Source organism: Enoplosus armatus, chromosome 24, assembly GCF_043641665.1.
Source record: "Enoplosus armatus isolate fEnoArm2 chromosome 24, fEnoArm2.hap1, whole genome shotgun sequence".
NCBI lineage: Eukaryota > Metazoa > Chordata > Actinopteri > Centrarchiformes > Enoplosidae > Enoplosus > Enoplosus armatus.
In genome coordinates, this window is record NC_092203.1 from 12,357,783 (window position 1) to 12,383,805 (window position 26,023).

At 41.0% G+C, this 26,023-nt stretch overlaps 1 protein-coding gene across 1 annotated transcript; it reads left to right on the plus strand.

The window, feature by feature from the left end:
* On the plus strand, positions 1 to 24,762 carry abi3bpb (ABI family, member 3 (NESH) binding protein b). Its single transcript, XM_070930481.1, has 24 exons — positions 1 to 91; positions 5,634 to 5,813; positions 8,758 to 8,826; positions 8,904 to 9,036; positions 10,526 to 10,707; positions 11,069 to 11,121; positions 11,536 to 11,575; positions 12,373 to 12,453; positions 13,056 to 13,130; positions 14,409 to 14,609; positions 15,652 to 15,729; positions 16,227 to 16,415; positions 17,336 to 17,401; positions 18,079 to 18,165; positions 19,703 to 19,771; positions 19,899 to 20,024; positions 20,483 to 20,572; positions 20,739 to 20,948; positions 21,081 to 21,186; positions 22,836 to 22,915; positions 23,234 to 23,263; positions 23,345 to 23,503; positions 23,582 to 23,704; positions 24,308 to 24,762. The coding sequence occupies exons 1-24, from the start codon at positions 1 to 3 to the stop codon at positions 24,421 to 24,423; spliced, it is 2,634 nt and encodes an 877-aa protein (XP_070786582.1). The 3' UTR covers positions 24,424 to 24,762.
* The last annotated feature ends 1,261 nt before the right edge of the window (positions 24,763 to 26,023 follow it).

Here is a 26,023-nt window from a genome sequence, read left to right on the forward strand (position 1 = left end):
ATGGCAGGCGCTGCTCTCCTCCTCCGAGGCTTCGTCCTGCTGCTCGGAGGGACGATTCTCCTCAACGGCATCCCTGCACAGAGGATCAGAGGCAAGTGCACAAAGAAGCATAAAAACTAATCCTACTTAATTATTAGGATAATCAGGGAAGATATTATTATTATTATTATTCAAAAAAGTAAAGACACAGGATGACAAGACAAAGCAGAAAACAGCAGGAACAACAGGAAGGAACGAAACTTTCAGGGTTTAAATGAAAGTTAAATTAAAAATAATTATAACAGCTAGGGGAACAGGGTGGAAGTGAATGGGTGATCTAACGGTAATATGGGGGAAACAAACAAATAAAAGTGGATAAAATGGAATAAACAAGGGGACAATTTAGAAGTCAAAATGCAAAAAAAGTGCAAAAAAGAGTGGAAATAAATGTGAAGGACACTAAGGGTAGATTAAGTAGAAGTGGGATATATGTTATAACAAGACAGGACTATGCAAGGGTTTGGTGGAAGTAAATGGATAAATTAAGAGGGAACGTAGGAAGAAAATGGGACATAAATTGGCTCAATCAGAATCAGAAATACTTTATTGATCCCCGGGGGGAAATTGTACAAAGGGGAAAGAAACTTGTAATTAAATGAATTAAAGTCGGAAACATGTTGAAGTGAATGTAGAAAAGACAAATGAGACGTCACTAAATGCTTCTCTTACATTAAAACCCAAGAAATTACGTTTATGAGCTGAAAATGTTTCAGAAATCAAAATGTTCCTTCATTGAGCAGCTTGACAAGTTTAATAAAGAGGTTGTTTAAATCCTAGGGAAACTTGTATTTTCATTATTTACGATCATTCAGCAAAGGCTTCTGGCGTGCTTCGTCTTCCGTACCTGCTTGTAATAAAGTGCATCGCTCATGAGTTTTCTGCTGAGTCGACAGAATTTTACTTGTTTGCACTTCTGTGAGACCTGAGTGTGTTTTGGACGCTTGTTGAACTGGATTTGGTTTTTGGTCTGATGTTCGATGTGCAGGCAGGTGTGCTGCTCTCCTGGAGGGGGGCGGGGCTAATTCGTGATATAACCTGTGATTTTTCTGCCTCATTGAGCTTTTAAAGTTATGTAAGAAGATAAAAAGGGAGAAAGTGTCAGAGCGACAAGGTGGTCTGATGTGAAGGCTCGGAGGGGATTACCTCACCAGGCGAGAGACAGCCAAGAACAACAGAGACAGCGAGAGAGATCCTTTTGTTTTTGCTGCTCTTTATGTTTTGTTGCTTTATATGGACGTTTATGAGCGACAAAACTACAGTGTGAGCACTTAATTAATGTCGCAAAAGAATAAAGTTACAAGTTTGGCTCCTTTGTTTCTTCAACTGTTCTTTAAAATACATTTTTAAGGAGGTGGGAGGACGTTAACCAACAGGTTTCAGCAGGACACACCCGTATCCAGCTGTTAGACCTCTTCACAGTCGAAGCACTAAATGACCGACCTGATGCTCATGAAGCTTCAACAAGGCTGCTGCCACGAAAGAAAGAAACAGCAGAAAGTGAAATCCAGGATTGTTTCCTGAGTTTCACTCGAAACGTGTTTTGTGATAATAAATGTGTCTCTGCACACACTCACATTTACTTTAAGTAAACGAAGCAATGTAGAAATACTCTGTTACAGATCAAAGTGCTGTCATTCCAAACTTTACTTTAGTAAACCTATGTAAGTATTATCAGAAAACTTAAAGTACTCATTGACCCTACTCTTCAGTGTTTTAGTGTTGTATCTGCTGTACTATTTGTTATTTCAATCAATAATAATGCATCATATTTTATACACACATTTGCTTCTGGAGTCGAAGTATGAAGCAGAAAATGTGGTACTTTATGGTTCTTTGTGGTACTTAAGGATGTTTGATACTTGAAGTTCTTTGTGGTGGCAGTTTCTTGTAGTACTTTGATGTACATTTTTCAGTTCTTTGTGGTACTTTTTGTTCCTTTTGATTCTTGGTGGTACTTGTGGTGGTATGTGGCAGTTCCTTCTAGTACTTTGATGTACACTTGATGGTTCTTTGTCTTACTTTTTTGTAGCACAGTAATTCTTATACTTATTTTGGTTCTTGTTGGTACTTTCGTGACTCTTTGTGGTATTTCTCGTACTCTCTGTTGTTTGTGGTGTAATTGTATGTCTCTTGTCGTAGTACTTTGCATGTACTGTGCAGTAGCAGGACTGCAGAACGTTCTTGTGTTTGAATACTTTAGTTAAGGTCCATATCTCTCAGGACAAATGTGAGTGATGAGATTCACATGAGACTGTTTTGACTCCTGCACATCGTCCACAGTCCTGCAGCTGTCGGCCTGAAACAACAGAGTGAGATGTGATGCAGGCAGTTAGGAGGGAGGACTTTCTTTGAGGTGGGGCCTGACGTCTTTCATGTCGACAGGCTGCTGCCAAGACTGAGCTGCGTCATTACACATGTCCAGCAAAAATCGAAGGACCTGAACTCATGATTCAAATTTTGTTTTGTTTTGTTTTATTTTCAGATGTCTAATGTTTTGATCTTGACAAGATGATAATTTGTGCGTACAAGAAGAAAAGAAAATAACACGGGAGTTCTGGGCCTCCATAGATCCCAAAGCTGCAGCAGGATATCTGAGTAAAATGTGACAACTTTTCTGTGGAATTTGATGAGAGATAAAGATTTCTTAAGATTAAGAAGATTAAGCACTTTTTAGCCTGAGTAAAAGACAGATGATTATGATTGAAAGCTCCAGAACAGCTACTAAACCGACCTCGTAGATTATTTTGTCAACAAACTAATAATTTTGGGGGATTTCTGGGCCTCCGTACAATCCTTAGTAACAGCAGCAGAATATCTGAGTAAAAAGTGAAAAAAGTTGAATGGATTTTGGTTGAAAGTAAAGACTTCTTAACATTGCTAGAAAGGTTTTTGCTATCTAGTTTTGTTGTTAAGCTCCTGAGATGCATACGTGTTGATTCTTTTAGGAGTTTTAAGGTCCACTAGTGTTTCGTAGTGGCCTGATTTAATATCAAGAAGGATCCTTTCTTTGACTAAAAAGCCACAAGACTTCAGTCTTAAAAGGACAAGGAACATTTGGAGTTGAGTTTGGAGGACAGCGTCTCTTTAAGAACACATAGTCCTAAAAGTCGACATCAGGAGCTCATTTCACTGCAGCTAATAAGCTCTTTATGCTGAGACGAGCTTTTCCCTTCAGTTTTTAATCCTTCAGGAACCAGACTGAAGGTTTTTGGCTGTTATAAACTATAGAAGAGAATAAAAGAAGAGCTCATGAAGCCACATGAAGGAGCTTCAGACAGTTTAGGGGGACATGAAGTGTCAGATCGTCTCGGTTTATTTAGTCTCTGAACGAACGGCAGATGAACTCTAACAGCTTCATCATGTTTGAGTGAGTCGATGGGAAAGTGCTGCATAAACAACTTAAAGAGACTCCAAGTTCTGCTGAATCAGACGTTCTCCCTAAACAAGGATGAGGAGGACCAACCCTTATTTGTGGGTAATCATGCTCTAAGCTTTGTAAATACAGTTCCCATGATGCTGTGGGGATGTAAACAGGAAGTATAATGTTGCTATGGATTAAGTGAGTTAGCTGTTGAGCCCGGTTTTTCTTTTAGTCTATATTTGTTTCCATGTAGTCACATGGTCTCCATCACAGCAGCTGAATCAGCTGTTAGCAGCTCCTGTCTGCAGTGTTCTCATGGACGGACAGACAACCATCACTGATCACTGAGACACTGAAGGAAACTTAAAAACAGGAGGATTCTCAGGCAGGTTCTGCAGCTAGAAGGGTTTAATTTTGTCATTTTTCTGTGATTTATAAGTGGATTTATGGACGTTTATTAATGATGGACATCAGTGATCAGAGCTATCCTGGGAGTCACACTGAATCTAACAATATGTGTTTCATGTCTGTGTGTTCATATTTCACTCAGTTATGACTCTGACAAGGAGTGTTTTAAAGTACCTTAATGATGAAAGTAAACTCATGCAGCGTTTTTCTCCTCTGTCTTTATCTGTCGTGGTTTTCTGTTTCTGTGCATCATCAGAGTCCCTGAGTCCTGGAAAACTTAAAAGGTTTATAGTTCCTGAGAAAACCATGTGGGACTGAAACATTCTGTACTTTTTAAAACTTTAGAAGACGCCGGTAATGTTGGGTTTGAACCCTGGAGAAGCAGAGGTTGGGTTGATCTGTTGTTTGAACGCCAAACATGTTCATTAACTGTTGGTCCACAGGCTCTGAGGGAAATCATAAAGACACAAAGATATAGACGGTTTGTTTTCTGAAGGAGATATTCCTCTTAGAAATGACCAAACCAAACTGTGGTTCTTCCTACAGAACAGAGAGTATTTTACAGATACTGATAATTAAACTGAGAATTTATTTATTTTCTTCCTGAAATTGATGCTTGGTATGTTTGAACTCTCTGGATGTGAAAAACACTAACATTTGCAAAAAGAAATTATTTAAAATAAACCAGACTAACAGTCTACAGTCATGCTAGCAGCTCTGTGAGGCTGCAGTCAGACACCGTGGTGCTTTGGGCTAAATGCTAACACCAGCATGTTAACATGCTCATAATGACAGTGCTAACATGCTGATGTTTAGCAAGTATAATATTTACCATGTTCACTGTCTTAGTTTAGCGTGTTAGCATGCTAACATTAGCTCGTTAGCAGTAAACACAGTCCAGCTGAGGCTGATGAACGTCATCAGTTCTGCAGGTATTTGGTCATAAACCAAAGTATCGGACACATGAACATGTTGACCTGATGGTGGCGCTGATGAAGAGTCAGAGGATCACCAGAGTTCTTACAGTTCATCCTGAGAGGACCATGAATATCTGTATAAAATGTCATACTAATACATTCAGACCTCACTGCGAGCATGTTTCGAAAATAGCACCTAAGTCAATGTTTCCCGACCTTTTTGGACTCTGACGCCTTACAATGAAGCCTCGTTCAGTTCTTCTGTTTTCAGAGAGATGAGGAGGTGAAATTATCCAGTAATCTGTAGCAGCGGCTCTACGAGTTCTTGTAGAGTATGAGTCCCTGTCTGTTTTCCCTTCAGTTGATTGGTCTCGTTTGTTAAAGTGTTTCTCTTGTAATTATCTTTAATTTGTTCTAATGTGACCGGAGCGACTTAATTAGCAGAACAGTTTGGCAATGAAACCCTGGCTCACTGGCAGAAGGAAAGAAAAACGTGCAGGATTCAGAGAATTGTTTCCAGATTGTTAGAAATATATATAATATTATACATTTTACATTATACATTTGTACTTGATACGTCATCATTTGACTCCATATCATAGTTTTGATTGAAAAGTGTACATTTTCTAGTTGGAATCTATTACATTTTGCATACTATCTAATCATTTTGACATATAAAATGTACATTCGTATTTAGTGTCTTATCATTTTGATTTAAAAGTGTAATTCTTTATTTAATGTTACAGTTTTGACTACTTAATATCTCATAATTCTGACTTAAAAAGAAAAGATAGTATCCCATCATCGCCGTTAATAAGCCTCCATAAGTTTCTTTACTTCTACTCATCTTATCACCCAGTTCTTCTTCTCTTCAACTAAACTCTGTCTTCTCTTCTTCTTCTCTTCAGTGCGGCGTCAGAACATGAAGGTTCGGATCAACGCCACCGGCGACACCATTGTGATGAAGTTTGTGCGTCCGAGTCCGGACGTGAAGTTGGAGGGTTATATTCTGGGTTACGGCAGCAGCATGTTCTCCAAACAGTTCATCCAGCTGCCCGAGAATGGACAACCCTACGAGACTGAGATGGGTAAGACGGGCTAAATCTTCTAAACATTTATAAGTCAGGGTTTAGTGCAGCAGTAATAAGAGAATTTCACTGTGATAAACCGATTAATAAACATTAACAGCAGGAACTGAAACATGTTGCAGTCAATGAGGATTTCTCCTGTTGTGGGAATGAAGATTTAGTTTCTTTCTGTTCATGTGGCCATTAAACCTATATGTCAGAACCTTCATACTTGTGGGAAACAGTGAGTTTCTGCAGAAACACTTTGGGGAAAACCAGAACGTGAGAAGCTTTGAGAAGCTGAGCACACAGCAGCAGCAGGTGGCTCTGATCCTTTTTCTGAAGCTCGGCCAAGAATCTTTATCCCATCAGGACCAGAAAACACTAAAAGTTATGATGGTGTGATGTGTTTAAGGGAGCGTATCATCGGCTACAGCGAGAGGGTTAACAGAAAACCTGCTGAAAGTCGCCCTTCAACACTGATTTTCTCTAGAGGCTGAAATGTTTTTGCATTCTTGCAGATTTTTGAGATAAATTATTGAAGCATGTTTTGGCATTTTGGATGTTTTTCTTGAAGTTTTATGAACTGTGAGAGCCTGGTTTCCTTTCTGATGAGAGTGCACAGACTTTAGCTTTGTGCTGTGTTTAAAAACACACATTTGGCTGAAGATTGGTGGTGGCCTTTTGGATACTTTTTTTTGTTTAAGTTGTAGACTGTGGAAAGCCTTATTTTTCCTAAAAAGGGTCGAGAGCCATTAAATTTGGTCCAGTCTCTCCCTGTATGTTGGTAAGTCTGGAAGTCAAAACGCCCCAAAATTTGGCTGAAGTTTGGTAGCCAGATCACCAACAACCCAAATCTCCACTGAATCTTTCATTTTAATAATTCAAATTTAGGTTTTCCATAATTTTTTACTTTTTAGCACCATATGACGTGCTGTGTTCAAGTGCTGCTGGAAAAATCAGACATCCTGGTCTTCCATATTGCATTTACTTTCTACTCTGTGGCTGAATTAAACCCAGAAGATAAATGACAAACAGATGTAAACAGTTTACTTTCAGAAGTTTGAGATCCACTGGAAGACTTCAAATTTAATCTCTGTCTCAATTTTTATCGCTCATCTCTCATCACTGCAGTTTCTGCCCTGACGTCACCTGTCAATCAAACCATGTGGGCAGGGCTGTGGTGTTGGGCTTAAACACTTGATGTGGTGTTTACCTTCCTGGTTAAAAGCCCTCAGTGGAGAACCATCCATCAGCAGCTCAGGGAGGAGGACGACCGCAGTGTTGACTCTTTCAATCCGACGCTGCCGGTGGTTTTTGGTTTTGTTTTTTTCAGCCACATGGGACTCAATAACTCACTGTTTCCTCTGCAGGGAAACTTGTTTCTTTGTCTATACTCTGTTGCAGGAGGGCATTCTTACAAAGTTAACATCTCTCCACCGTCATCAGAAAATGTAGAATGCAAGCTTCAAAGATTCAGAACAGCAAGATTTATTCAGGTCAAGTCAAAGAAAAGAAAAGATTAAAATAAAAACACTCAGCTGTGTTTAACCCTCCTGACTTTAGAGACAAATGCAGCTGATTAATGTTCCAACAAGACAAGAAAAGAAAAAGACGATTATCTCAGACAAACACTGACTCTGCTCGGTCTTACAGGTGATTACAGGTGATTGATGAGGTCAGGAGGGGAAGGAGGGGGGAGGGGCATGTTTCCACCTGTCGTGGAGCGTACGAAGCTTTGAAGGGCAGGAGATGAATGAAACCTCTCAGAGTTTGTTTCAGGGAAAACAGCTCGAGGAATCAGTCCAGAGGTTTGTCTTAAAATCCTTTAATTTAGAATGAAGTCTGGTTTTACGACCTTGAATTGTTCCATAATAATATTCGCTCAAGATTTGTACTTTTTTAGACGCATCTGTCATTTTTCTTGTATTTTGGTTCCTGGCAGCAAAAGACATGTCAGACTTGTATCTGACATGAGAAGAAACAAGAGTTTAAAAGCTCCTCGTGTTTCACAAAGTCTCTGTAATCGTTCACATCTGTGCGTCTGCTCTGCGTATCCACCATGACATCATCATCATCATCATCATCATCAAGTGTAGCATTCCTCACATGTTCCTGTTCCTCAGAGCTGAGAGGATGAACAGGAGAAACTACAGTTCCAACAGTACACGTCGTACACTGTTGTAGTACTTGCAGTATTAGTTGGGACTCATCTTTATAAAGTTTATCTGGAAGTAATAAATCCAAACTTTCTTTATGTTAATGCTCAAATTCACTGAACTGTTTTTGTTTTGAGCTTGAGGACACAACGTTTAGGACTTGGACTTGATTTCGGACTTGATAGTCTTGAGACTCTGTTCTGTGTCTGGACAGTTTAAACAATTAAAGGGGAATTCAAGTTCAGATGAATATCAAATATAAAGGAGGTGATGTCTCTGCCACGTGAATCCAAACCAGCTGTGGAGGTTTGAGCTCTTTAATTTGCACCAAATATCTTTAAGTCGTTTGAGACACATTTCTAGAGCCTCGACTGAGACATGAGCAAAGAGAGGACAGTTGGTCCTGTACCAGGTCCTGCTATAGTTGCAGGACCTGCTTTAAGGTCTTTATCATTTCTGCTGTGTTAATGTGCTTTAGTGGCACAAATAAATTAGCCATTAATATTAATAAAAAGTACCACAAACCAACACAATGAATTTGGGGACTTTGGGGCCCATTTGATCATCTAGTTTTGACCAAATGGACAAAATGGCGGCCAAATGAACAAATGTGAACAGTCAGATATTTTCACATTAAAAGCAGAAGTAGATCAGAAGGACACAAGAGGAAAACTTTATGGAGACATTTTCAACAATAAACAAAGAGACTGTTTCCCTCCAGGTCTGAGACGCTTGACGTCTTTCAGACCGTGAAACCAAATGATCCGATCTCCTAAACATTTACCTGAATCCACATTTTGTTCCAGACGCAGAGCCCAAGTACCTGGTAGCCGTCCAGCCAATCCCAGTCAACGACGTGAAGAAACACTGCACAGGTACGCCGGCCACTTCCTGATTATTCTGTTGTATGCACCAGCGGGATGTCTCACTCTGTCCTCACTTGTGTGCACAGGGAAGGTGAACCTGGAGAAGCCGCTCCACCTGGTGATCGGCTCCGTCAGCCCGACAGCGGTGCTGCTGTCCTGGGGCAACTACCTCAAGACGCCCTACGAAGGGAACATCATGAACGAGTGTCTGGAGGACGGGTGAGAGCCGGATTATCTTAGACATTTTAGATGTGGTTGGACAAAATGTTGTATCCTTATTTGTATGATTGATCCTCCAACCCCAGACAACACAGAGAGGGACTGTGTGACGGCAGGGTTTTTGCCCCAATTCAGAGGGATTTTGCCTTTGGACATGACTGGACGAGACTTTGTAAGAACCTAGTTTGTTTGAAGCAGACTGAGGCCTTCAGATATTGAACAATAGGGAAAGAAAAAGCTCACCAAACTGTTGATGATGAAAAAGGCAGTTTGACCTGCTGTGTGGTAAAATATGATGGATTCACCCGAGCAGGATCACCTACATCTGAAGGTGCCTCACATATGTTATAGATTGATTATGAAACCATTCATACAAACTCTTTGACAGGACGTCTTTGGTTTCCTGAAGCTTTTTACCTCCTTTCATGTGTAGTTACGGGCACTGAAGAAACTTGTTTCTCGCCAAGCCTTCGACCAATCAAGATGACGAATGGTTCGACTTGAAATCCTGAAACTCTGCTGCTGTTGTGTTTGAATCATTCGATTGTGTTGAGTGATATTACACCGACTAGGACTCACCGGCTCTCTTTTCCATCAGCTCTCGCTTTCTCCTGCCTCCAATAAGCCATTTTTTTCCCTTCCCAGTCAAACAAGTTGGAGAAGCTGTCGGAAAGCTTGACCCAGCGTCCTCTGCCACTCTGGGCGTCTTATTAAAAGCTAATGTCAGTTCCTTCTGTGAAGTGTTTGGCTGCTGCCTCTGAGGTTTTGGAGCTCTGCTCTGAAAAACACAACATGAGGGAGTGAAAGTGGAGATCGGCTGTTCTGACCGCCAGAATTAACAACGCCTAATGGGAGAAGTTGTTTCCACGCTGAGGTCACGGCGGTTAAAGACGGCCAGAGAGAAACCACGCGGGCTGAAGACTTGCCGTCGGCCTGTGTATGTCATTTGTTTGTCGTTCTCCAGCACCTCTGGGTTTTGCTTGACGACTATGACAACTGGAGTTCAGCGCCTGGCTAACGCCAACGTCGTCATAGTCAACAAACCGTAGGAAGGCGCTTTCTGACGCCTTCTGTGTTGTGGTCAGGGAAACTGAATTCATTTCTACAGCTGAACACAGTGAGTCTTCAGTTTTTAGAAGCCTTTCGTGATGAGGTGCCTGACTCGATTTCGTCTCAAACCCTATCTCCAAAGAAGAATGTCAAGAATATTGGACGATTCGGCAAAACCCCAGAATACGTCCAACATTTTCCGATGGTGCCATCAGTGAGTCGGTTGGTCCCCCACCTTGGTCCAGACTGACATATCTCAACAACCGTTTGCCACAATCCTATGTAAGATGATGATACTAATTAATGCAGCTGCAAGTAGCGGTTGTGCATTATGTTGCCTTCTTGGGATTTGAGGTCCATCCACCTTCTGGCTGGTTAAGACCTTGTTGCAGTTCGCGTGACTTTTGATTATAACGCTGACTTTCCCGTCTGCCTTCAGGTTCTACACCATCCGTTACAGGGAGAGGAACAGGAAGTGGATCTATCAGACCTGCCCCACCAGCGACACGGTCATCGACAACCTGAAACCCAACACGCCGTACGAGTTCGGTGTCCGCTCCAACAAGGACGACCGCAGCGGCATATGGAGCAAACCGGTCATCCACAACACCAACATGGGCAGTAAGGAATGCATTTATTAAATCTTAGTTTTATCACTCAATCCCTCAACTCATAAGCCGAACTTATCACCAAGTTTGTAAAAGATACAGGAATTAATGTTGTTGGTGTTTGTGTAGAAACCAAAAACAAAATCATGCAGGAAAGTTTACAGCAGTTTCTGCAAACCTACGAAGCTAAGCTATTCAGACAGAGGTAGGGACAGTTTCAAATTTATACCAAAAACACTGCTTTTTTGGATGCTTTACTTTGAGTTTGTCTGTTGTTTCGCTCCTCAATTAACCCACCTGGTTAAATGAGATGCTAACTTTGCTGCTGTTTCACTTCACACTGATTTTCATTCATTTTTTTCTGGATTTCACAGATAAGAACACGCAGAAGCCGTACAAGCTGCGCAATCCTCTCGCAAAGCCGCTGGTACGTAACCTGCTGCGTTCACCTGAATGTGAATATAAACTGTGACGATCTGAGAATAACAACCAACAATAACTCAGTAACTCTGAACGAATACAAACCATTTCCAAGAACATTTTCCAACTTTAGTTTTGAAACAGAGGCCTGTTGTACTCCGGCTTTCTGTAGCTTCAGAATAAAAGCTCGACCCACACAGACTGCTTCAACATAAAAGACCTCACAGACCAGTGACTCCATACATGTCTGACATGCTTAGTTTCCTGTGGGCCCCTCTGCATGATGCAGGTCTCCCAGCAGACACACAGTTTTATGTTTATTCTTTAAGGGGTCAAAGGTTTTTTAAAGCAGTTCACTCTGGGACTGAGATGCTTTTAGACACAAATCATGAGCCTGAAGTTAATATTTTTTGTTTTTCAGAAACCTCTTGGACCGCACGCTCTCTTCCCTCCTCGTCCCGGTAAGATTTGTGATTTCTTTAACTGAATTACAGTATTACTGTACTTGTTCAGGCAGCATTTGTTGCTGCTCAGTCATTATTTCTGCCTGACATTGTTCAAGGAATCTGTTTAATAGCAGGTATGTACAGTCAGTACATGCTGGACTGCTCTGTGTAATCCGCCTCCATCTGTTTTCATGATAATAAAACAGAGAATAAAAGCTCTGACAGACATCACCACATGTTCAGGCTGGTTAGAAACCCTCAGTCTGCAGGAGGAAGCTTCCAAAACATCCCAAACCTGAAGTGTAAAATATATAAAAGCAGATGTGAGATGGAACGTGTCATTATTTCTTTGGCCTTTAACAAAATCAGGGATTGTAGCGCTGCAACTAATAATTTAAGTATCAATTAACCTCTTGATTTGTCTGATTGATCGTTTAGTCTACAAACTAGAGTAACAGAGGCCAAAAACCCAAAGATAGTCACATTACAGTGATTTAGAAACGGTAACCAGAGAATGATCCGAGTTTTTACCTACGTATCTTCCACAAATCATTTCAACTATTAAAGTCCAAGGGCCATTATGACCAGATGACTGCAGCTCATCAATATTCCCGATTGGTTTTATGACAAGAACACAAATTACATAGAAATTCAAATAAAAAACAAGAACATCTCAAATGAAATTGGAATTATTAAGAGATATTGAGTAAGAGTTCACTCTGTTGATTCAGCAGTTAGTGACTCTACAGAACTTGCTTTGCACTTTAATATATCATGTTTTTATTTCCTGTGATTTGTCGACTCGTTCGCAGCTCTTCACAATAGGACGCAGTCTCGGCTCTCTCCTCTGCTCAAAAACCCGGCTTTCCCTGGAGCTCCTCGCACTTCTTTTGGTGATTATCTCTTCTTCTTCTTCTTCTTCTTTCCTCCACACACAACACGTCACTTCCTCTCAACACTTTACTCTTTATTCTTCCACTCAGGGCAGCAGAGATTTTGACCTCAAAAGAAAGCATCCCACTCGGGTTCAACTGATTGGAAAATGTAGCCTCCAAAACGACTATGATTGACATGAAAATGTGGCTTCAGTTCTGAGCCTGAAACCACATTTTAATATCAATCATAGTATCATTTATGAATGATTGATAAATGATAACGTCTCAGCAAAGAAAAACTGGACTATCTGCATTTATTTGTGATTTTTAGGGTTCTGACCACTGTTTTTTTTCTGTGGTTCCAACGTCAGACTCATTTTTGCCGAAGCTGTTAAAATAACAAACGTTAAACCAGTTGTAGCTAACTAACACGTCACAATTTGCTGGAAACCTTAAAACAACATTGGAGTTAAACGATGTGGAATCCACCAGTCAAACGCGACCTCTGTGGCTGCTTCTTTTAAACTGGGTTTACAAACAAATACATTATTTGTCACTATACTTTCACCACTTTTATTTCCATATTTATTTCCTCTAAACTAAACATATTATTCCCACAGCGCCACCTGAGAGCCGCCAGGACACTTTACCTCTGCCTGGCTCTGCTGAGCCTAAATGGCCTCATGTGTCACTCGGTAACAAGAATGACGCTCCTTTATTTTTTTAATCATTCAGCTTCAATCGCAGCCTGTCTTTACGTGCTTCAGCTTAGCCCAGTCATGCACCTGGGAGGGGCGGGGTCTGGGGCGTGCAGCTGTTGTGATTGGCTGCATGCTAGCATGCCTTGAGCCCAGTTAGAAAGTCGATACGAGGCGTGGAGATGATGTCACTGGAGGTCTGATGAGTAAGTTCACTTTGCCCCGCCCACCCTGAGCCCAGCCATGGCTAGTGTTGTAAACCACGCTGTTTAAGGTCATGTGACAGCAGCGATGCTTCGTTTGTGCATCTGAAGCCGTCAGTTTTCTTCTGCTTTTCTTCTTTCACCCTAAAATGTTCTGTTGTCTCACTGTCACTTTTCGTGTCTACCTTTCCTCAATGTTCAGTATTTTTATCTCCTCGGATGACACAGATCTTTATCCAGTCATAGTTTTAATCTCTTAAACTGTAGATTTCATATCACAATAAATCGTACACCTTTACACCAATTTTGGAGAAAATTACAAAGTTTCCCCAAATTTCCAATTCTCTTTGGAAAGTTTGGGTTCTCCAATAGAATTTAAAATTAATTTACCCTATAGATTGTTATGCAGTCAAGCCTCCTTTTTTAGCAATTAAGTTGACTAGGCACTGGATTTCCGTAAAGCCAGTATTACTCAGTCACATTTATAGATCATTCATTCCTCCCTGTCTGTCTGTCTGTCTGTCTGTCCATCTGTCCCTGTCTTCAGTCCTCACTGTGATTGCTTCATGAAGTCTTTGCCGTGTTCGATCAGTCTGCATGACAGGACTGCATGTTAGCCAGTTCAGACGCAGACGTTGTTGGATTTTCCCACCAAGGAAAGACAACACAAGTCGTTCTGCAAAACTCGTGTCCCCTCTGTCTGTCTCTTCACAAGTACAATGTCTTCTGGACTTTTCTGTATTTCTATGAGGTACAAGATTATGGGACCAAAACCTTATCCTTTGGACATTTGTTTGCCAATCAAAGATTTTAATTTGAAAGTAGGGCTGAGCATCATTTGACCATGTACCCAGTCCTATTTCAACGAAAATTGAAAAGTCTTCCAACCTTTCAAAAACATGACTTTACTCATTTCTCCATAAGTGTTGGAGATGATGAGGTGAATCAAAATGAATGTCCGTTGAATTAAAATTTTCAATCAACCCAAAACAAGAATTTGGTGTCTTAAATCAAACCTAAGGTGATGATGATGATCCCATGATCACAGTACCTCTCTCTTCTCTTGCCCCAGACAAAGGAAACACTGTTAGAAACGACACCAACCGACCAGCGGATCGTCCTCCTGCCCTTCCCCAACTCCTGTCCACCAAAGCCCCTCCTGCCAACGCCACAGCCTCCCCCCTCCTTAAATTACCTTCCAATGGTGACTCACTTCAGGGGCAGACTACTAAGGCGGCCACTAATCCACCTGAGAAGCCTCATAACCCTGCTGGTAATTTCCACCTACCAATTTCCCTTTTTTTATTTTAATTTTTGGTAAATAATCACCACGTTTTGGAGAACTGGAGTTGCATCCTGATGAAAATCAGGTTGTGGTTGCAAAATACCTGTTTTGACTGTGCTGTAAAGCAACTGTAGAGACAGAAGACCTCCATGGAAATAAGAGTGTCATCTGCAAACAATTAATTGTGATTAAACCAATCTTTCAAACATCACCATTTACTTTACACTCAGCAAAAGGACACTGGAGTCATTTGCTGCTTTGAGAAAAACATGAACGGACCAATATTTGTCTTTGGGTCTTTAAGTCTAATGAGCTCCCTGTAGGACCTCCACGAAACAATATATAGACTTTGCTGGTATCAGTTGACTGCTGTTTTACATTTCGGAACTAAAAATCATGGCTCTCAAAATGCAAAGCCTTCTTTTGGAAAGTTGAAAATCCTTTTTGTACAGTGCATTGGATGTTGTATTTTGTATTTGAAAGACAAGTTAAAGAAAGTTAAATTACAATCAGTTTGTGGTTAGACAATTAAAAAAAAAACAACCCCCACTGAAACAAATATATGGCTCCTCTGTAGGACCTCAACAAACATAAGAGTATCACCTGCAAAAAGTAAAAAATGAAATGCTGTTTTACAATTGGAAATCATGACCTTCAGCCCTCAATTTATCATCATACCCTCTTCGCAAGATAATGGTGATTTTTGAATGATTTGTTCAGTCACAATGAAAATATGTTTGTGGTTGGACTATGGTCAGTGAGACTGATCTGTGTCTTTGTGACTTTAATGGACACCCTGTAGCACCTCCATGAAAATAAGAGCGTCATCTGCAAACAGTTGAAAATTAAGCTCGCGCTTGACACTAATAAACTTTTTCAAGGCGTAGTATTTCTTTGATGGACTCCCAGGCTGTCGTTACAAAAAAGTATTGTTTCTAATTTTGCTTTTAATTTAACAGGTTGTGGACCATCTCTTATACCAAAGAATGTCAGGTTTTTTGTGGTGTTAAACCTTCTCTTTCCCTCACAGCTTTCGGCAAATCACAGGACGGATCATCTCTGCTGAGATCAGCTTTGGCAAATGACAGAGCCAAAGCTAACAACTGGGGTAATAATGCCCTCATGAAATGCTTCCTGTGTCTTGCAATCAAAGGCAGTCTTGCTCTGTCCATCTGTGTTTGCTGTTAATGCGCAACCATCTTGTTCCCTCAAGCTTCCAGATACATTTGCAATGAAGTTTTTGTCCACAGGAATGGCTGCTCGCTCCAGGAATTGCACCATTTAAACACATTTCATCCAACATGGCCTCCAATGTCTGCATGCAGCACACAATCTTACAGTCATGGTTGCATCATCAAAACTCATCAGCAGCTTAAATGACTGTGGTTTCCCAAGATTGTGAGCGCTTAAAGACTTATCATGATCCCATCAAACTCATTTTTTTTCATGTTTGTAGAATCACTTTGAATTTAATGGTCCATTAGAGTAAAACTTCCATCACTAACATCACCGCTCAGGGCTGCTGCAAGCTCGCTTGACTGGCAACTCAGATAAAGATGAGATCAGATTGTAACTGAGGCACTGCAACTGTTTTTGATCTTTTAGGTCAAGGCAGCAAGAGAATTCTCTCTCCATCTCTGCCTTTGCAGCCCTACAACCCGGCAGCTACCACGGTTGTCAGATCCATGAGGCCTGCATCAAGAAACCCCCTCTTTCCCTTTTCTAATGGCCTAAGACAGCCCCACTCTTCCACTAGACCCAGTAACTCATCCCCGACCTCTGGGATACTCGGGGGTAATCCTCCTTGTACCTGTTTCTTGGCTCTTCCTAACTTTCCTGCATTGTTTTCAATTTGCTTCTTCCCTCTGAGACTTTTGAGATATGTACTTATGGGTTGGGTTTTGGTCATTATACACAATGTTTTGTTTGACATCTTTTGTTAGATGTATTTCTGCCCTCCACAAGAGAAATGTAATCTGAGGGCATCATTTACTCCTTAAAGGGCAAGAATTAAGTCAAAGTCATGTATGACCAGAGGAGAGTGCACAAATTAGTAATTTGAAGGAACAATTTATCAGAAACGTTCCTCCTTTGAGATTGGTTGTGGCTTCCTGGTGCACTATAAGGTGAAGCAACTGACTTTGGGGTGTTGAATTGGTTTGGTGTTGACATCACTGGATCCTAGTTCTGTATTTGGTGATTTGCTGGAATATTCTTTTCATTTCAAAGGAAAGAAAAGCCCAACTGGTTGAAATTGGCTCTACACTGTGGTTCTATTTTCAACACTAACAGTTTGACTCTGTTTGTTTTTGCCTTTTGTTTGCTGACGTACGTGCTTTCAAATCCACTTTGTCAGTTAACTGTGACCTGCTAAATGAACCTCACAGCTGAACAACCAAACGAGTCCATTTCAAGTTTCTTTACCTAAAGTCTGGAGGGTTCATTTGTGCGATCACACAAGGCTCAGGCAATATACCAGACTCAATCTCAAAGTTTTTAATTTTAAATTTAAGTATGAAAATTTAATTTGCCTTGAAAAATCTGATCGTGGGATCTCCGTGGATTCATCTCCAGAAGCAGACTGGCTGAAAGATGAATATGATTTGTTAGAGCTCAAAAATGTTCCCACAGGTCTTGAACGGTTGTTCTCGTGTCAGGCTCAGTTTCCAGAGACAGTTTCTTTCCCTTCATAACACTCGGTTTTCTCCCAACAGTAAACGGACAGCCACACCGGGGCATTTCCCCGCCTAAACCAGCCTTATGGTCCAGACATCGACTGGGTAAAAAAGACCTCGCTTGTCTTTTTGTGTTTCATCATTAACCCTTCAGTAGCTTTTGCAGCATCTTCACCTCCACTGCAGCTCATGTTGGTGTTTTTGTCTCCATCCATTATGTTAATTAATACTTTTATGTTCCATCCATCCATCCATTGGTCTGTCCGTCCATGTTGCCTTCTGCCCGACATGTCTGCTGTCTCAACTTGAGCTTCTGCAGGTTTTCAGCTTCTGGCAAGGACTTCTTCAAATAATCAAGTAGATGTTGGAGTTGGAGGTTGATTATTTGAGTTGGTTACATAAGTCCAGTAACAGCAGCAGATTATGTCACTCTGTTTTCCATGTGGTGGTGGTGGTGGTGGGGGTGTTTCAATGTCTGGGTTTGAGGTTGGGGTCGGGTGTGCATGGTCGTCCTGTGCAGAAGGCATGAGCTGGTTTTTGGTGTCATCCATTGGTCTGTTGTCTTTTGTCTGTTAACATCTGGATAGACGTTGATCCAGAACATTTTAACAGGAACCTCCCGGACTTTATGATCAAAATGCAAAACAGTGGAATGCTTGAGGAGTCTAAGACACACTTTTTTGGCATCAGTGATTCAGTGTTCAGATAAATTAAAAGGTATATTAGAAAATTAGTGTCGAAGGCAGACCCCAGTTTTAATCGCAGTGCCTCTCCTGCTGCAGTGAACAACTCATTGCTGGAGGACAAGAAGTCTGAATTCCCTGACGTGTTTGGCCGCTCGAATCCCACCGTTGAAGAGCGGTTTTATGGTTGGTAAAGGCATGAATTCTGCCTGTCTGCACCCAGAACTTGCCCATGCCGTGTGCTGACTGGTGCTTCAGTTGCTCTACAATGCCAAGACTGCATGGTTTGGTCGTGTTAAGTGTCCAGAGGCAAATCTGAAAAAGGACCATGAAAAAATATACTGGTCGTCAGCTTAAAAGCTTTGGCCAGAAGCTTCAGCGGAGCCTGTGGAAAATACTTTCCCTTTTCGGAAAGTATGTGTTCCTCTGATCGTTAGCTTACTTTTAAGAACCTCACTTTGCAGAGCTTTGCACTTTTTCTCGCCACAGAAAATGAAAGAAGAAACTGCTTGGAATTAGCCTGTGATGAACCTGGCGCCTGGACCTTTTGAGCCACGTGCTTCAGCCTTTGCTTTTTGCTTGATTGCGAGCATTGTGAACGAGATGAGCTTCAGACATGATGCTGTGTTTAGAAAAGCCTCACGCAACCGGGACAGCATGGCGTGCATCAAGCTGTTTTCATCAGAATGTGGAAACCGCTGTTTGCTTTTTATTGCAGGATTGTTTGTGTGTGAAAAGAGAATATCATATCAATATTTATTCTGTTTAGTCTCGTACTGTAATCAGAAGGCATTGCTATAATTACAGCACAGTTTCCACTATGACTTTCCAGTATAGAGCACTCCTTTGAATCATTTTCAACAGATTGTACATCGAATGGTTCCATGTTTTGTTGACAGGGAACTTTAATTTAACTGTTCAAGAATAAGAGAAGCTTTAACAAAGAAAGCAAAAGAGCTCTTTGAAGCCCAAATAATTTCAAGCAAACCATATTTAAAAGAACAGCAAATATTCACCAAAGCACAGCACTACAGGCAGTATGGCGTCTTTTCTGCCTTCATACATATTTACATGTGACTGATTAAAAGGAATGTGCCTGTATTGTTTCATGTTACGAGCTAAAAAGTTTCAGGACTCCATCATCTTTCATGTTTCTGGCTTCACATTTATTCCATTTAGTTTTGGAACCGGGTCAGTTCCTTGATTGTGAAGAATTTTGGCTTCTCCTTAAATGAGAGAAGGGGGTGTAATTGGCTGCAGGTTCTGGACTGTGGTCTATGTTGGATTTTAGAAAAACACACACGAATTACATGGGATTGTTCATGTTTTCAGGTTCAGTTGGCGCCTGGAAATGGGTATCGAGTTCTACTTTAGGAGAAAACAACAGATTTTCCAGGAGATTAGAGAGCACCTAGCTAGAAAGTTGCTGTTAAAGATTCACTCTTTGCCTTATTTAGACAGAAACAGACAAAACATGCCTGAATCTGATTTACTGCATTTCTATTGTGTAATGTGCCACTTCAAAAAGGTATAAAAAGAACTTTATGTTGATGGTAGTGAAAGGACTATTCCACTGTTTTCCATTAAATATACCCTTTCATGAATAAAAAGCATCTTTTGTAGACAAACATGGAGCTGGTTTTAACTGTTATTTGAATGTTACAGATTGGGAAAAACAGCTGGTGGTAGATTATAAAAAAGTCTTACCTTCTGCGTGTTCCAGGATCCCCTGCTCGCCCGTCCATACCAATCAACAAGAAACCAAATTTGGTGGGGAAACCTGGAGAAACAGGTAAGAACTAAAAAAGAGTCGAGAAACGATGAACAACATCTGTTCTCTTGGATACTTCTTTCCAGAGCAAGTGTCACAATTCTATTTTTGTCTTGAATATAGATTTTGTTTACATGTTTTCCATTAGACAAGGTGAACAACTTTAAGCAGACGGACAAGTTGCCGATCCTGAAACCCAAAGTCCCACCAGCAACCGCAAAGCCAACCAAACTGGAACGCAAACAGACCCCAACTGCTGCACCAACAACAGCTGGTATGAAGATTTTCACTTCATTTTCTATAGAAGCCGTCATTTAATGAGACAGTCTGCATCGCCTTGCAATTGGCTAACATGTCGTTAGCATACCGGTTAACATGAAACAAAATCTCCCAGCTGGTTGAAATAATTGTAAAATAAAATACATGGCTCGGTATCTAATGTGATGAATTAATAAGATGCCGGGTCAAAAAGTAACAAATGACACCAAAATGAAATCCTTTTGCAGTTCAAGGATACTGAGTTTTCAAATCTTTAGTGGTGGAAACTCACTCAAACTTTTGAGACTTTTAAATGCCAGAAATAACAAACAGTCTAAAACAAGAAATATCTCAAACCTGTATAGTTATCCCAAGAGATACGGTTACCTCTAAAGAATTGTGTCTTAAACCAACCACCACTTGGCGGAAAGGTGAGAATTTATATTCTAAAATTGTGTCTGTTTCTTTATTTAGCCAGTCGACAGGAAACCTGGGAGGACTCTGAGCTGTTCAAATCACAGCCAGCTTCTGACATTGACGCCTTGGGCAAGAAACGTTACGTAGGTAAGTGGACACATACACTGTGTTTCGGAAAACTTGAAAATTGGACCAAAAGAAAGCTTAAAACCTATAAAGGCACCTGAACCCCAAACCCTGACAGTGTTGGTGCCTTGCTCTATCTACATATCCAGCTAAATGCTGACTAATCAATCCCCCCCTCCTCCAAAAGCACCTCACGTCATCTACCAAACTGGGAAGAAACCAGACGAGCCTTGCTCCATCACCTCCTCCCTCAACTACTTCCCTGAAGACGAACCCGGTGAGGCAAACGTGACGGCTCCGCCCAAGTCTCCGCCGTCCAACCTCACCGTGGTGACGGTGGAGGGATGCCCGTCCTTCATCATCCTGGACTGGGAGAAAACTGACAATGACACCACCGGTATGAAGAAATAAGTTAAAATATTTAAGAACGTGAAGAGATTTGGTCTGAAGTTTCTTCCATTCTTCTGGGTTAAGCGTAGTATCCCATGATTCTGTTGATCCAGACTTGACTTTGTTGTCCTCTCCTTAGAGTATGAAGTCATCTCCACCGCTAAAGGACCCGATGGCGAGCAGGTGTCCATCCTGACCACCAACCAGACTCACACCGCTGTGGAGAACCTCAAACCTGAGAGCAGGTACGCTTGACATAGAATTCACCCTCATATACATCCAGAGCTTTATTTAACAAGACATTTAAAACAGCAACATTTCAGAGCGAAATCAGTTCATTTTACAGTAACAGTGAAGTAAATCCACACCGACACTTTTCATCATAAACTTTGGTTTATGCTCTCAGTCCAAAATAAAGGAAGCTGTCATATTTGCAGTTTTTGACCATTCAGTTTTATTTAACCATTTTAGAGTATAAACTCACAGTCACAACTCACAAAAGAGGTGTGCAAGGCTGGATTACCAACTGGGCAAAAATGGCAACTTCCCCAGGGCCCCAGACCCCGAGGAGTCCCAAAAGCCCAGCTTCACTGTTTGTCTGTTGGCCTTGGTAATTTGATTATAGTAAATTCTCCTATAAAAGCAGGTATTCAGATGCAACACTTGTAATTTGAATATGCTGGAGGAAGTGTTGAGTTTAATTCATGGTAACTTTACATCATTTGGGGAAAAAGGCAAAATGGAACCAGTGGTGTGGAAACGGACATCATACTGAATTTATCAAGACAAGTAAACATGGAGGAAGAGTTGAGTTTGTATTAACAGAGGAAAATAGAAATAAAGGCCTGTCCCAGATGCAAGCCTAGTTCTCTCGGCCACTCAGGCAAATAAAGACCCCATTCACCATTTGAGAATTTACGGTTATTGCAAATTATTATTTGTGGAATTTGCACCATTAAAGTATAATAGCTTTATTAAATGTTAATGTGGTCCTGTCTCATAGAAGGACCTTGTGATTTTTGAGTTGGACACATGGTGCATATTCCTAAAAAAACTTAAATAGTCGCACCACAAATGTTTGCCCAGGGGCCTCTGAACAGGTTAATCTGACCGTGATTCACTGAGCCATGTTAAGTTATTGTCCGGTTTGCAACCTGTAAAAGGTTGAGATGCCATCTTTTTTTTTTTTTTTTTTTTTTTACGTTATATCAAAGCAAGCCTATAAAAAGAAGATTTAAGAGTCCTGCTATGAAAGGCCTGATCACCTCCACACACAGGACGTCTGCTGCACCTCCTGAAATATTTCTGTACTCGTCCTGCGAGCGTTCAGAACTGACAGAACGGTGCTCCAGTCGTGCTGCGTTCAGCTGTCCAAACATACCTAAGCAGCTGAGCAATTGCAGAGTCAAGCCAAAGCGTTCAAAGAGTAAAATAAGCAGAGTTTGTCCGTCACGCTCACTGAGGTTTTAATGAGCCTGGATATGGGAAAACTATTTGGTGTGAAGGAAGGTGGTTGGAAATGAAGTCTGGCATGTGTGAACGACTCGAGGCAGCAACATCAATGTCTAAAAGCTCACAGCTGCAAGTTCAGCTGAAACTGTTGGTGACATTCGAGGTCTTAAACCTGTTGAAACACACTGTTGTGTAACTTTGACACAATGCAGGTGCAAACAAAATAAGCATCTGTCATTACTTTAAAGGACATAATGGGGAACGGGAACATCTGGGGAAGAATGAATACTAGGGTTAGAGTTAGGAGAAATACGCAAGTAAAAGTCCTGTATTGTAAAATTCGAGTTTGACACTTTGTGTGTTTGCTGTTGATGTTAAAACACTAATTGCTTCTGAGCTATTTAAGCAAAATAAGTTCATATATTTCTCTGTTTCTTGATAGTTACGAGTTTAAGGTGAAGCCAAAGAATGAGCTGGGTGCAGGTCCTCCCAGTGAACCGGTGTCCTTCAACACAGAGTCGGGTACAGTACCTCTCAACTCTACTGCTTTACACTTTCAACCAAAATACTCCAAAGGTTGTCAATCATTAACGGAAGCAGCTGCAGTCTTTGATTTGAAGAAGGTTGCAGCTCATAAACTACAAACTGCAAAATTTCCTTTCATCTCATCAGTTTGTAGATTAATTTCTTTCCTTCCAGGGAGCTTTAAGTTCACGTCTATGAAAAGAATCCATAATAATCCAGTTACCCTGTGGTTATAGAGATATAAGAAGGGACTGAAGTAATTTTCTTGTCGGTTCCGGTGGTCAAACTCTCTTTTCCTTTGTTTCCTTTCATTAGCCGACCCGCGGGTGAGCGAGAACGTTTCAGGTAAGATTCAATAATACCACCGTGTCGTCCACATGGTGATGGTCATCAACACAGCATAGTCAAAGCTTCCTGTCTCTGCAGGAAAAGACGCCATCTGGACTCAGTTCCCCTTCAAGACGGACTCGTACTCCGACTGCCACGGCAAACAGTACGTGAAGAGGACCTGGTACCGCAAGTTTGTTGGCGTCCAGCTGTGCAACTCGCTCAGGTACAAGATCTACCTGAGCGACTCGCTCAACGGTGAGTATAGTTTAAATTCTGTGCCTCATGTAGGAGTTTATTTTAGCTTTGTACTGATCCGTTTGTTTCACTGTGCAGGTAAATTCCACAACATCGGAGATCAGACCGGCTTCGGTGAGGATCACTGTCAATTTGTCGATTCGTTCCTGGATGGAAGGACGGGCAAGCAGCTCAGAGCGGACCAGCTACCGTCCAGACCTGGTAAACCCTTTATTTCACACATCTCTGGGCAAAACAGCAAAGATGGCTGACTGATATATATAACAAAATGATCACGTTAGCTTAACGTTTTGTAAATGACTGTTTTAGTGGTTCATCCCAGATGTTTTGTTGCTGCATCTTGCCTTTTCAATGTTATTTTAAATAAACGGGGTTAATCTGTGATCTTTTTCTTTCCAAAAATTGATAACGTTAGCTAACATTTTGTCCGTTACTTTTGATTTCGTTTTTTGACTTTTTTCGTGGTAAAACCACCTAACATTTTTCATCCTAGCTTTTGTTTTCAATTTTAGTTTTCATCTCATTTTTGTTGTGGAAAAAAAGGTTGTTGAAAAATATTTTTTGTCACAGTTTTCATTGATAACATTACACTCCTTCAGAAGGTAAATATGTGCATCAAGTGTGTTTTCTTTCATTTTCAAGGAGTCAACAACGTTACATTTCAGCTGCATCTGTCTGAGTACTACAGTTGTCCGATAGTAAACCACTGTAACTCCTAATGTTTCCAGCTCCTCCTGTGCAGCTTTTGAACCTCTAACTGAAGTGAAAAGAAAGTCTTACACACATTACGTCTTGTTTTTCCAGGGTTCTACAGAGCCATGCGTCAGGAGCCCGTCCACTTCGGCCAGATAGGAGGACACTCCCACGTCAACTACGTCTCATGGTACGAGTGTGGAACGCCCATCCCCGGAAAATGGTGAACAGACTGAGTCGTTCTCAGAGAAGCCCAGAAGAGGAATCGTCGTCCAGGCTGGGATGGCGACAACAGCAGGGGTCCTTACAAATCTGCCGGGCCTCTGAACTGCCTCACCTTTACCCAGTGCTGTAAAAACATGTACAGGACATACGCGTCAGGGAATTAGTAAGGAGAGAGCATCTTTTAAAATATGTAATAGCAAACATGCCTCATCTTTACTATTTATCAAGCAACAAGGCTAAACAGGTAGAAGAACAGGAAGATACGTGGAGGTTTGGCTACTCTCTGCAGTGTGGGGGGGTAGCAAACTCCCGCTAGATATATTTTATTTTGTTTTAAAATAAAGGGAAGCTGGCTCCCTGGAATACTATTGTCATAACTTGTGAGATGTTATTTATCAAAAGGTCTTTGATTACATTTCTTCACGAGGTCCAACCAGATGCTTCTGCTGTTCCTCAGAACATGTCGTTTGTTTTCAGTCGAGCTCATTCCAGTTGATTTACATTAAAAGTCAGTCAAGCAAAAGGTTTTAAATGTACAACCGTAAAGCAAAGACGTGCTAACCAGACAACTGTCCTGCTTACTTTAATAACTGGCAGCTGATCAGTAAAACCAATGGCTATGAAGCGCCTTAAACAAGCAGATCAGTGTCTAGGAGAGCTGCTTGATGTGGACTATATGTGATAAACTTGCTGGATATTTTCCTGCCTCATGCAATATACCTAATAAATAAACCTAATTTAAACTTTAATACTACAATAATAACATTTTACATATTTAATATGTTTTCATCAATACTTTGTTTGTTTAATGTGGACATTCAGGTTAGCGTAATGATAAGAATACAATAAAGCCCTGATATTCAGTGCTTCCAACTCATCATACATTTTTGGGAACTTGGTCACATTTTGGAGCAAACGCTGAAAAATTGTCAGTTCCAAACATAGACTGTTTAAAAGAAGTATTGTATTGAAACTAGAGAGGAAAATGTTTACTGAGGTAATAAGTCAAGTGAGAAGTTGGGTCATTTTCCCATAGACTTCTATACAATCGGACTTGCCAGTGGAGTCGCCCCCTGCTGGCCATTAGAAAGAGTGCATGTTTAAGTCACTTCTGCATTGGCTTCACTTTTCAGACCCGGAGGCTACATCCACTTCTATTATACAGTCGGTGGTGCCACATCAAACACCAGATGTGTTGATCGAACATGTCTTGTACTGAACCAAGCTGCTTCCGCTGCCTTCAGCGTTCAAGCTGAAAGCCGGCCGGAGGCTTCTTCACTTGCAATTTGCACAACAGAAATGTATATATGTATATGGAGAGAATGTATTTTTTTCAATACATTTTTGCAGATGCATTTCCCTCACCATGGCCTTTTTTCTTTTGCTGTACTAGTCTCTAAATTGTATTGGTGCACGAGCAAAGAACTTTCAAACATTAGTTGTTGCCTTGTGGGTATTTTGAGCATGACTAAAGCGGGATTAGCTTGGTTAGCAAGGAAATAGCAATGACCAATTGTTTTCACGGCTAACTGGCTAACTAGCTCTGACATTTCAGTCTCTCAGGTGTCCATAAAATTAATTACAGGAAGAATTTTGAAAATA